This window comes from Numenius arquata, chromosome 3 (genome assembly GCF_964106895.1).
Source record: "Numenius arquata chromosome 3, bNumArq3.hap1.1, whole genome shotgun sequence".
Classification (NCBI taxonomy): domain Eukaryota; kingdom Metazoa; phylum Chordata; class Aves; order Charadriiformes; family Scolopacidae; genus Numenius; species Numenius arquata.
The window spans coordinates 32,086,999-32,099,983 of record NC_133578.1 but is presented as its reverse complement, the minus strand read 5'-3'; the positions used below and the strand labels follow the sequence as shown (position 1 = coordinate 32,099,983).

At 36.0% G+C, this 12,985-nt stretch overlaps 1 protein-coding gene across 2 annotated transcripts in view; it reads right to left on the bottom strand.

Moving 5' to 3' along the window:
- RFTN2 (raftlin family member 2) overlaps nt 1–11,322 on the bottom strand; it is a 38,679-nt gene extending 27,357 nt beyond the window's left edge. For both annotated transcript variants that reach the window (XM_074145397.1, XM_074145398.1), the window contains exons 1-4: nt 10,867–11,322; nt 5,638–5,821; nt 3,505–3,616; nt 1,160–1,472 (exon numbers count right to left, since the gene is read on the bottom strand). In XM_074145397.1, coding sequence (XP_074001498.1) covers nt 1,160–1,472; nt 3,505–3,616; nt 5,638–5,821; nt 10,867–11,005 — 748 coding nt within the window. In that variant the 5' untranslated portion in view covers nt 11,006–11,322. The remainder of the gene's footprint in view (nt 1–1,159; nt 1,473–3,504; nt 3,617–5,637; nt 5,822–10,866) is intronic.
- Between the last annotated feature and the right edge of the window lie 1,663 nt (nt 11,323–12,985).

Genomic DNA, 12,985 nt, shown 5'->3' with positions numbered 1-12,985 from the left:
TCCTGACAGTCTACAAACTGGAGAGGGTGCTTAACTCTTAACAGGAAAGTGAAAAGGTTGCTTTTGAGAGCAATTAAAACACGTCTGGCCCATCAGGGAAGAACCTATTATGTCAAAATGCAATCTGACATGAAAGTTTCATGCTGCCTTCTTTCTACACAATACTGCGTTGCATTAGTTCTCACACTGTAGATTACTTCCTCCTTTTCACTTTTTCTTCCTAGCAAACCAAAAGGCCTTAGCACTTCGGTATCAGAAGTCACTGTTTCAGGCAACCTCTCACACAGACTACACTAAGTATCTCAGATTCTTCTACAACTAAGTTTTCTACTACAGCACCAACGTTTTTCAGTGATACTTTTCCTTCTTATACAACTTTTTAACGCTTACTTTTCTCCGGGGTGAATTCACTTTGCGACAATTACCCTCTTGATTTCATGGTCAATGCATTAATTTAAGTGATCTCTTTCAGGATGTTTCTTGAAGGCGTATTAACCAGAAAGAATCCATTATGAACAGATTTGTTTACTGTACATTACGCGAGTTGGCTAGAAGCACGTAAAACTGGAGCTCTAGCTGGAAGGGGATCTCTGCTGTCAGTTTTGAAACAGGCAGGAGAACTGGAATCATAACATTCTTGGAAATCCATTACACATTTGTGATTTTAATATTAACAGTAAGTGAAAACTAGGAAAAGGTTTAAAACCAATTGCATCCTTCTAAAAGGAAGTATTTTTACCGCTATGTGTTTGTTACATACATATCAAGCAAAAAAGCTATTTGTTTGAGCACATTTAAAACCAGAATTACACTGTGGGGGCTTTTGGGAGGTTTCTTTGGGTTTTTTCCTTTTTAAGTTACAAACTAGAATTTTGATGGCACATTTGTAATATTCTATATGAAAACTTAAGTATCACTTTAATATATTACCACAGTTCACACATACATAGAGCAGAAGGTAAATATTTCTTTTGTTTCCTCAACTGACCACCTTTTAAAAAATACATGTGTATCTAAGGAAGATGCATCTTCCAAAACAAGTATTTCATGCAGTAGAACATGCTGTTCTGTTACTTTTTTCCAGCAACTTTTAAAAACTACAGCTCAATAAAATACCTTATTTCTGAAAAAAAAAAACCAACCAAGCAGTATTTATTACCGTCTCCTTTTCGTGGTTTAACAGGGCTGACTTCTTTTCCAAAGTGGAAATCTGCATCCTGTAACATGCTGCTTTCTCCTTGTATTTCCTCCTCTATCCCACTCTCAGATGACTGACCACTCAATGTCCCTTCATTCCAGTTTTTATAGTTTTCATCAGAATTTTTTCTTCTGTGTTCCTTATTTCTTTTGCCCAGCGTTGATTCCAGCTCTGCAGTTCCATCTGTGCTTGTTCCATTACAGGTTTTAGGTTGAGGAAAATGTTGTGTCACAAAACCCACAAACTTCTTTCCTTTCTTAGCAACTTCATTAACCTGTATTTGCAAAAGAAGTTTATCTGCAAAGTGATTTTAGAATTGCATGTAATTTTTTTAAAAAAAATTCCATATATTCTGTTTCACTACACTGCTGATTTCCAAGGCCATAAAGACACAATACGGTACTATAGAAGGGTGGTTTGTCTTTGTACGCTGCCCATGTTTCAAAGTAAATGGAAGTCTTCCAGCACGTCTTTGGACTCAGGCCAAGAAAGGTGGCCAACACTGGTACTGACTTTAGTGTAAACAAAATCCTTCATTTAGAACAAACCCAAAGTATTTTACTTCCCGTGTCGCAATGATAAGTGGTATACAGGTGCAATAAATAGCATTGTTTCTCTAAACATGTGAAAACCAGTCATACTAAAATTACTGAACGCAATAGTAGAGATGTCTATTGTCATGTGTCATGATTCATTATGCCCTGGTTCACTCAGAGGCTACTCAGCTTCAATATTACTGAGAATAGTGAAGGAGCAGAGAAAGGCTGGAGCTAAAAGCAAACTAAAACCCTCTTAACTCTGTTTTTAGGCAGTGGTGGGTCTTCTCTGCACTGAAGTCTCAAAATACAACGGCAGAATATGTGCCACCTGTGGGATGTGTCTATCCTTGGAGGAAGGGTTTATTTCTGGGAGAAGGAGTGCTGCCATTTAGGAATGTGATCCCACTGGCATCTTGTGCTACAAGCTCCCCTGTGCAATAAAGTCTTTCCAGGAAAATACTGAAACCCCAGCAAAGAAAGAAGAAATTGCCTAGGAAGTACTGGATTAATGAGGGCAGAGAGGAAAGGATCTTTACCAGTTAACTCACAAACTATTAATCAGAGTGATTAACACTCAAATAGCTATTGGTACTACAATCCCTTTTTAGTACCATGATAGACTGAAGTGTTACAGCACTTATACATTATGTATGTACAGTGATGATATGATATGCCAATCACTGTGATTATACAGAGCTGCTGTTTCTAAGACAACCAAAATAATTTTAAATGTGACAAGCAACATGCAAAAGAGGCAATTTTTTTTTCCCTGAAGCTCCACAAAGTTTTATGGGTTCAGATCTTTAAAAAAAAAATAAATTTTATACTAGATTACTGGCTTGCTATTTTTAAAACACTGGGAGCACTTAAAAAATAAAGTTATTTTCACATACTACTTCTGTTTCAGATTTGCTTGCAAGACAATTACTGCTAATTTCAAGTGTATTTTTCCTTTAAGTGTTTGTCTGGTATACTATACAACCAACCTGGCAATACACATATAGTATAAATGTGTCATGTAAATTTTACATTTGAAACACTTGAAAATTTCAAAACAAGCCATTTTGAAATTTTATACAACTCTGATAATTTCTAAGATCATTAAATATCTCCAACGTGCTTTTTCCTCTACCTCTTTCCTTTAAAACTAATGTAAAAGATATCATTAACTCTTGTAATAACAATAGTTTCCTGTTTCAGTAAGTCTTCAATTTTGCAGAGGAAGTTAAACATAAAAAGAACTAGAACTTGCATTCCAGTGGAAGTTTAGTTTTCCTTGACCATACAATATTTTCAAAAGCTGTGCCAACTAAATATTTAATACAGTTACTGTATATTTTGTATTTCTGTTAAAGAAAGAAAAATAATCTTTCCTAGAAATGGAATATATTCATGTAATATCTTCCTTAACACAGAACAACATAAACTTCAGATTTTCTTTTTAAAAAAAATATTAATTCCAGAAAAAGCTGTCATACAAGCATTTCATAAGGACTGACAGAGTTTTGGCCTGATTCTGCTTTCAGTGGTGTAAGTGGCCAGTCTCCCAAACCTTTACAGGGCTCAGTACCAAGTCCTAAATTAGAAAAAGTAACTAATGAAGAAAAATAACTCCTTTTGCATCAAGAAAAGGAGTTTGTAGCTTCTATAAAACAATCCAAGGTTAAAACTCAAAACTAAAAAAAAAAAACACCAATCATTATATATAACCTATATGTATAGTAGAAATAAAAATCTGAAAAGAAGTTTGAAAAAATGCTCCATTACCTTTTCTAACAGTTCTTTCACTACCTCATTTGTCAGTGTTTCATACACTAAAGGACATTCCTCAATCACCAGCCTGGGGTGCCTTTGTCCTCTGGGTGCTGCATGCTTCTGGCTAGAACACAGAAAGAAAGCAGTCTTTGTCAGTAGTTTGCTGCTAACTTGGGCAAGTGCTTGCATATAGAATTCTTTTCTTTTGGAATAGTTATGAACCAAATCCTGGCAATACTTCACACTTTTATTTAGAACTCAGCTCTTTTTGGTGTTTTGTTCCGTTTCTTACACAAAGTTGCAGGTACTGTGTATTACAATGTCAGGGTAAGAATATTAATATTTAACAGGAATTTCATCTGAAGACTGTTAATAGACATCTTTTGCAAACTGAGCTTTATTGACAAACAGCCCTGCTTTTGTAATAAGTAAACCCCAAAATCTCTGATAATGCAAAAAACACAGATTTAAGCTATAGATAGGGCAAGCACAAATCACAAATTCAGTTTTGTAGAAAACATACTGAATAGAAGTGGGACTTTTATACTGTTAATAAGCTGCTCTGTAGCTTTTGTAACTACAGCCGAGTTGCAGCTCTTGTACAAAATACAGTGCAGGCAAATACTAGAAAAACAACACAGTAGTAATCCCTTTGGGTTAGGTAATGTTTATGTCACTCAGATTTGATAATCTGACAAGCTTTAACTTTCATTTGAAGTTAAAGAATAGCATTCATCATGTTTCATCTCAAGTCAATTAGACTATTACTCAGACAAAATATTTGGTGTGTATCAATAATATAACGGGATTTCATTTGATGTTTCCTTCACACAAGCTTTTGCTTTAGAACGAACCATCAATGAGAACACTCAAATACAAAAGGTTACTTTCTGGACAGAAGCTAGAGAAGGTGCATTTGCCTATAGGAAAACCAACATAGGCACACATGACAGGAAATTCGGAACCTACACTCAGTTTCACATGTAGGCTGCAGGTTCTTCTCCTTCATCTAGTCAAGGACCTAAAGATGAGTTGTGGGAGCTGTGTGCTGGCAGTGTCAGCTCTTAGAAGCCCCAGCTCCAGAGAGCAAATATTCTGCTTTTCTTCCTCAAGCCTTTGCCCTCATGGACAACCTTCACCTTGTTTGCAGATGAATTTATAAAGGCAAGTTGTATGAGCAGCAAACACCATGGACAATGCTTGTTTCAGCAAAGCATCTGAGAAGCTCCCTCAAATGAATGATGTTTTACAGAAGCATTACTGGAGTGGCAGAGGACACTTTCCAACTCATACCCTTCCAGTCTTCCAAAGGAAAAAGAACGAACCTTTGTGCCCCGCACTAGGAGTCAGGATAGAAGGGGGAAGCATGACAGCTCTTAATGCAATAAGAAATCCACTTTTCTAGTTACTCAAATTAAGAACAAAGTTATCTTCTCTGCATTCAAAGGAACTAAGGGTAAAATTTCTTTGTCCATTTTCTTTATGATCACAGGGTGATTACAATGCAGTGAAAACAGGAGTAATAAACAACACTATGGAGCTGGAACATAAACTCTTGACACTCCCTCAGTGTCAAAACCAAGCTTTTGTACTCCCCCAATCACAGAATGTTTATTTCCTTCTTATTAAGAAGGAAAAATAAACTATTTATGTCTGATAAACTACGTAATTCACACTTTATAGGTCATTTTCCCTGAATAATGCTCCTATGGGAAAAGTGAAAACAAAAGTTTTGAAAATGAAGAAAACACCCAGACATGAGAGAATTTAAAGCAGCTTATTATTCTCCTAGTCTTTTGTTTAATCTTGTATTTGCTTCAGATCCTAAGGCAGATGATACTTTATTATAAAAATGTATTTAAAATAGAAGATTAGAGTGTAACAATTTATCTTCCCACAAATTATGATAAGCAACTTTGTATTTTTGTTTGGACATTTACTAAGACAAATTAAACATTAGTCTATTGTGTGCCTAGCGTTAATTAAACAAAACATTACTAAATTGCTCACTTTCCTAGACAAGGAACAACTATCTGATTCTTTGAGGTGCTTGTTTCAAGTTGATAATAAGTTATGCATGTTGAGCAATCCACTTACTAATGCGTTAAGTCATAGACTGGTGCATTCAGATTATTTCACTGTTACCTTAATTTTAATCGTGAAAGTACCACTCGATACATGTGACTTGCAGGGAAATTCCTTCTATGTCCAATTGGCAGTATAATCGGATGAACAGCTCCTACAACATATCCTTTGCTGTAATATTCTTCCACCTTAGATGCTATATCCAACACAGAACTGATCTTGATAACTTCTGGATTTGAGGAAGCTAAAAGCATTGAAAGCAGAAGATAAGCATGTTACAGTATGTATATCCATACACTTTTGAGTGAGTTCCTTCTATATAAACCACACAAAATCTATTCCAAGGCACTTACTGTAAAGTTACAGTTCTGTTCATACAAGAAAAAGCAAATTTACAGCTGATTCAAAAGTATTCAACTGGATAAAGTATGTATTTTCACAAGTTAGTATGATCTACTTTTAATCTACTTGGCAAAACTTTCTGTTGGATCTAGCTTTGCCAAGCTAATTTAAGAGTTGCATCAACGTCTAAACACACAATAGGTCTGAAATAACAAAGCAACTGTTTTGTCTAGCCAAAGCCTTGAATGTACTAAAGCAGTATCTTTCAACCCTGGTTGAGAGGTGAATTCCCATACAATGAATTTAAGCCTACAACAATTGATTTGTTTTTCTAAAATATGGGGTTTTTTTGACCCCTTAGAAGTGATCTGTGGATTGTAGCTTGAATTTTTAACATAGTTCCAACTCCTTTTTCCAGTATACTTAAGTAATATCACTTAATTAAGCTACACAGTGTCACTAATTTCTAAGGAAGATCCCTCTGACTGTGTGCAAGCATCTCCAATCAACACATAACAGCTTGATACTACACAGCCCTTGTTGGAAACTAAGGAAAATTTCTTGGAGAGCCTTTTTGGAATGGTCTGCACAGAGAAAAGAGAGATTCCTCACTGGTCATAGATCATATATTGTGCCACAGTCAGTCTGATGGTCAGTATTTCCTGTTCCCCTCAATTCCAACTGGAATATTGCAGCTCTCTCCACAAAGCAGGAAATAAATACTCATACACAGACAGTAACTGAAGAGCAAGTCTGCCAGCACATACTTGCTGTCAGACTTTTGCATATATGAACTATCATGACCAGACAACTTGGCTTGGAATTCGATGGCCTCTATCAGCAATCCTTGCTGCAAGTGATGTACTTCTTTCATATATTCTGACAGGTCCCTCTCTTTGCAAAACTTTCAGTGCATTAAGGCCAGCGTTAACTGCATGAAAGGATGCCTCAATTGGCATTAAATGACCTCACAACATTTTAGTTAGGTTTGTTTGGTGGGTTTTTTTTTTTTAGATATTAACATTTTAACATGCTGCTTTAAACATTCTCTTTCAAACCATACAATAAACTCTAAACAATACAGTAATTTGCCCCTAATTCTATAATTAAAAAAAATATAAAAGAGAAAAAGAACAGATGAATGCAGTGACAAATCTCACTTGCTACTGTATTCATTAGAGTTAATTTTACCTTCTTACATCTTCTTACCTACCTGCCCTATATTATAAATAGATGATAGGTAAAGAATTTACAGACTTTCAAAGTCACAGTGAGTCATAAATTCTACCTGTCCTACTGGTTTAAAGTATAACAAATCAGACGTGAATCTTTAGTTTGCCAAAATCTTTTATTCTAATAAGCTGAATTAGAATACTGCTGGTTCATGAGTGATGTGTTCTGACTGTTTTCCCCACCATAAAACAGGAATAATACTAATATATGTACATCATAGTGGTCCTTTTTTTTTTTAAAAAAAAACCAACTAATGTTTTACATCACTCGAATTAAATGCTTTTAAATACCAACACTTACTTTAGGAGCCTTAACAGCTCAGAAAAACTACCAAGAGAAACCAGAATAATGTGTACCATGTGAAACGCGCACTACCAAAAAGCATCACTAATGTATATATTGACAGTTTATTGCTCAGAACTAGCAAACTCAATCTATTAATGTAAACTCTGCCATTCTCAGCAATAGGGACAAGGCTGTTGCACTTTCTTGTACAACCTTGGTCATTTTTTGTTGTTTTTTTTTTTTTGTTTGTTTGGGTTTTTTTGGGGGTTTTTTTGGTTGTTTTTTCTAAGCAGACAATACATCACAGCCCTACCTTTCAAGGACAGATGGTATTTTGCCCTACTTAGTAGCACCTCCATCCCATAATTCCACTCATGTTAAATCCAAGAGACATTAGATATGTATTGAAGAAATAACTGCTCTACAGTCCACAAGCCAAAAAAGCAGGATTGCATGCAACGCAATCATCACTTTTCCGGTTTTGAAAATGCCTTAACTATTTTTCATTAAGAAAGTGTCCTTCCTGATGTGGTGTCAACAAAAACAGAGCCACAACTATCTTGCTAGTTGTATAGTAAACTTCAGACACCCAATATTGAAAATGACAACAAAACAGCTACTTCATACATATTCATACTGTTATTCAGAGTGACAAGAACTTCACAGCATGTCATCTTGTGGGCTGATATGAAATACTCTTGCCATATTCACAAATATCCCTTCTTTTCCCTAATAGGAGAGTTGTGGAAAAGGCATAAGCATTCTGCTTCAATATTTAAACTATCCCTACTTTATGGTTAAACTGACCTCAAAAAATAACAGCTGTTTTTGTAACTGAGATATGCCTCATGATTGAGGCTGTAAATTTACAGTCCTTGACAGGCATTTAAAATGACAGCTCAGAGTGCATTGCTCTATTTCCTTTGTACTATTCAATCCCACCAAAATAAGAGACTGGCTGCAATTTTCTTGTTTGCGATTCTCCTGACGCAGAAGAACCTCCATGGAACTCAAAGCTGATTTTTACAGCAGGGACAGGAGTATTTTGGGAACCAGGAGGGGAGAAACCAAAGTACCATACATTACTGATAAGTTAAGATGCACAAGAGCTCCAGCCAACGAATTTGGAATACAGAATTGTTGACCTAATCTGCATCATGGCTTGGGAGAAGATCAGGGACTCCTGAAAGTCTCCCCCGCAGGCCCATTTCAACTTCACATAGCATAAGTCTGACAAAGCAGACAATACGGCATATTAAACGAAATAATACATTTATGCTTGCTGTACTTTTATTTTAATGCAGGACACAGCTTACTGTAGGATCTTAGAAAGGATACTAAGTGCAGATTTTCTGTTTTACTTGGTGCCAGATCCAGTGGTAACGAGTCACTCAGGCAAACAGAAATCTCAGCTGTTGGGGAAGATCTTGCTCTGGAAATTAGCAGACACAAAGTGCCATGAAGACATAACACACAACTTGACAGCAGGGTGAAAGCTGCCTTTGGTCTAAAGTGATAAAAGGCTCTCAACATAGGTTCCATTTAGCCAAAGGATATTCAAGTAGCAACAAGTATGCAAGTTGATTGGGGCAGAAGAGAAAAAAAAAAATAAGCACAACATATTCCCTACAGTACTTCAGCCAACCCCCATGTTTCATAAGCAAACAAAATTCAGAAATGCCTCCAAAGCAGCATACACACCATTTTTTTCCCCCATATGGATAATCTTATCTTTAAAGATAGAGAACCCAAACAAAAAATATTTTAAGGTCAAATACACATACAGCTAGAAGAATTCAACAGAAAGATACCTGTGTTTACAAATCCACTTGCCTACAGCTAGAAACCGAAAAAAAAAGTTAAACAACTATCTAAAACTGATCTCACTTACTTAGCATTCACAATTCCACAGCAAGTCACTGGAGCTAAGCACTTTGGATATCAGACTAAACAGGAGAAAATGAATCTTTACTACTGCAGTGATTGGTTATTAAAATACACATGCATCTTTATTTGCACTTGTTTCATGGGCTTTTTCTTAAAAGTCAAACACCTTCACAACAAATCCTTTACACAACACTTCAGAAACTTATTACTTTAAAACAAAGCAAAACTATTCAGAATACAGACTATTTAAGGACACTAAATGTTCTTCAGTCTCAAAAAAAATTATAAAGTTTTAGTATCCTTTCTATTATCATTAGATTAGTAGGTAATTTATGTATGCATTAGGCAGCCTAGCTTTTATTTCCAGTACATTACAACTACTACTTACTCAAAGATTTGTTTCTTCAAAAAGAACAAGCCAGTGAGAAACTCTTTACGTGTGTAAACAAACAGAACAAAAACAGTTGTATGTCAAGTACTGTAACTTAACAGAATGTGGCTTTTATTAGTATCTTGCAGTTTTTCAATGAACAGACATATATTTTAAGTAAAATTTTTAATACAGTGCTTTAATTTAGAATTAAAACTAAGCAGAGGCCAAGTTTTGATACATTTTCAGGACTTCTTTCATAAACAAGACACGCACTTACACCTTCTCCTTTCATCAAAACCTTCTAGCTATTGCATTTACTTCAAATCCTTGTTATTAAGAATTTCCAGTAGATTGGGTTGTTATAAAACGCAAGTTACTACAAAGTGACCGGAAAACTGAGCTGTCTGTTCTCAGAGGGCAGCCATCTGGGCTTGTTTATGTTTTCAACTTTGTGGAACAGGGAGTTGCTCTGTTAGAGACGGGACACCCTCGGGAAGGAAGTATCCCACAGAGCACTGTCTGCCTCTAGCTACGCATACAAATTTTGTTTCATTTTGGTCATGATTTCAAAAGACTATTCAATAACTACAAGTAAAGCATTTGGAAAAAAACCAGTAAGATGAAACTGTAAGACTCTTACTAAAATATCTACCAAGAGACTGGGGTGGGCATAAGAGGGGAAACTACTCCTGGTATACAACTCAATAAACAGACTTACTTCTGCATAAAGTAACAAGGACAATGACAGCCTGTTTTCAGAAGCTGAGGACATTTTAAAAAACCCTGTTATTCAATTAATGCTTAGGCACACTGTATTTTCTGAACAGTCACACTGAATTCAGATGACTATTATTCAAAGTGAGTATGGATGGCAGTATTTGACTCACAGGAAACTAGGAAAATCTCTAACAGTTTTTAGCCGGCTTCCTTAACAAGGACAGTTGTGTAATATGCAGGGTTTGGTTGTTAAAAATACTTCAGTAGTTTCCACTGTAATTTTATCTAAGTGAGGACCTTCGTCATGATTTGTGTTTCAAAATAAAAGTCTTACGTTTTGACTGGCTCTGATAAAAGTATCTAAGATTTACTCTAAGTCAAACAAGACAGAACTAAATTAAATTTTGTTCCTTGCTTTCTCAGAACACTAAGGATAGAACATAAAAAGATACCTTCTAAAGTAAAATCCAGCAATACATATTCATAAGCAGAATCCGTCTTTGTTTCAACTTGTGGTCTCTTCAACGTAGAAAAGATTTTTCCAGGGCTGCTATCATCTGGGTCTTCCAGCTTTCTCAGTCCGCACCCCATGGCAAGATCTGCAAATGATTAAATCGCAGGAAAAGGTTGGGGGAGCAGCAAGATCTGTTGCTCTCACTACAGGGAAAAAAGTAACCAAATAATTCCCTTTGATATTGTTTTCTATTAGCCGTAAATCCAAATACAGAAAAGGTCCAGTTCCCAAATCAAAAAGCAAAGGTACTTTCCATTCATTTTTTTTATATAGAAAGAGTAAGCCCGTGATGATTTCAAGCTACAAACTTGGTCAGAGTTGGCTCGATTTTGCAGCAATGTTAGAGCTGCTACAAACCAGCAGAGATTTTTCCATGCCACGTCAATTTACAGCCAGCCCCCTATCAGTGCTCTCTTGCAGAGGACACCAATAGTGCTTTGTTTGTCCTTCTAGACTGACTGGGTGAGGGGGGCAGTGGAAGGGGGGGGAGGCGGGGGGGGAACAAGGGGGGCCAGGAGAGAGGAAGAAGAACTGAAAAAGAAAGTTAGAGAGAAACTCGTCTGTAATTACTTACCTCCAGAAGTTCTACTCAACTGCAGTAGCAAGTCAGAGGGGAAAAAAGCAAGTTAGTCAGAATGAAAGAATGAGAAAAGAGCCTCAACATGGTTGGAGACGAAAATCATTTCCAGAAAGGAAGTCAGCTTCAAGAGGAAATTGCTTCTGGCATCTCAAAGGGTAGAAAAGTAAATGAAAAGCAGTTCAGTCCTTATTTTAGATTTCAAAGTTTAGTTCCTATTTCCTTTGCACAGGAACTTTCTTCTAGAGGAAAAAAAATAAAACAAAACACGAACACAGTGTAGTATATTGTAATAATGTAAAAATATTTAGTAAAGAAATTTGTTGAGAAAATCATGTATGATTACAGTAAGCATCTACATTGCTAAAATCAACTTATATAATTGGTTTTGATTAACACTGAAGAGTGACACTCATTTCAAATCAGAAAGACTTTTTCAATGTTATATATGAATATAGTTACAAGACTTCATTTCCCATTTTTTCATGGATATTGAACAACTGAAATCCTCTTCTCCTCCATCAGGCTGACCTCAGTTGGTGCACCCAAAGACTTTCAACACTGTTTCCCAAGTATATTTTTCTTTAAGTCCTGAAAATTTAGTATAAATTTAAAGGGTCTCATTACTCTTAGATTAACTCCTGCAAGTCATTGTAACCGTATTATACCTGAAGCAGACACGATAACAAATGGTGAAAAAAAGGAACACTGATTGATATTTTTAAGTGGAAAAAAAGTAACAAAATTTTTTAAGTTCAAACGTGCAGTTCCTTTCATCCAAAATGGCATTCTCTAGATGACTCTTAATTTCTCTAGATGCAGTCTAAAAATAAAAAGGTCAATTTTCCAACTGCCCATCCAAGCAATAATGTGGCCCTAGAAAATCAATCTCATAAAAATACCCACATTTTCTACAATCATTGCAAGTTAGGTATTAACCATTTGTTGTTTTCTTCCCGTCCTACTGCAAGCAAAGTGATCTAACTTTTATTGAGTAGCTTACCAGGAATGGTAAGTCTGCAGACAGTGTCCCCTTCGAAATCCACGTTATAGTTTGAAGTTACTTAACTTCAGAAGAATTTAAAAATCACTGAGTGCAGAGCCCATGCAACAATTAAGACTTCCATCCTACAGTTTTTAAAACAACTCCAAGGTGCTGAAACCAAGAGGAATTATCAGTGGCATCTTCTTGATTAAAACTTAGGAAAATATACCAAATAAGCAGAATTCTTCTGTTTCCTGCACGTCTGCTTACACAGAAGTTGCTCCCAAATGCTTTTTTTTTTTCAGTAAAGGTCATCCCTGAATTGTTGCTCTACCAGACATACATGCAAACTGTCCACTCAACTTTGAGAATCTTGCTGCTTCATTCCACACAGTCATTAAGATCCACTGTAACCACTTGTAAAAAAACATGACATGACTTAAGATAGCCACAAGTAAAATAGCTTCTTGCAGCACTAGTCCAGTTGCCAGCTGG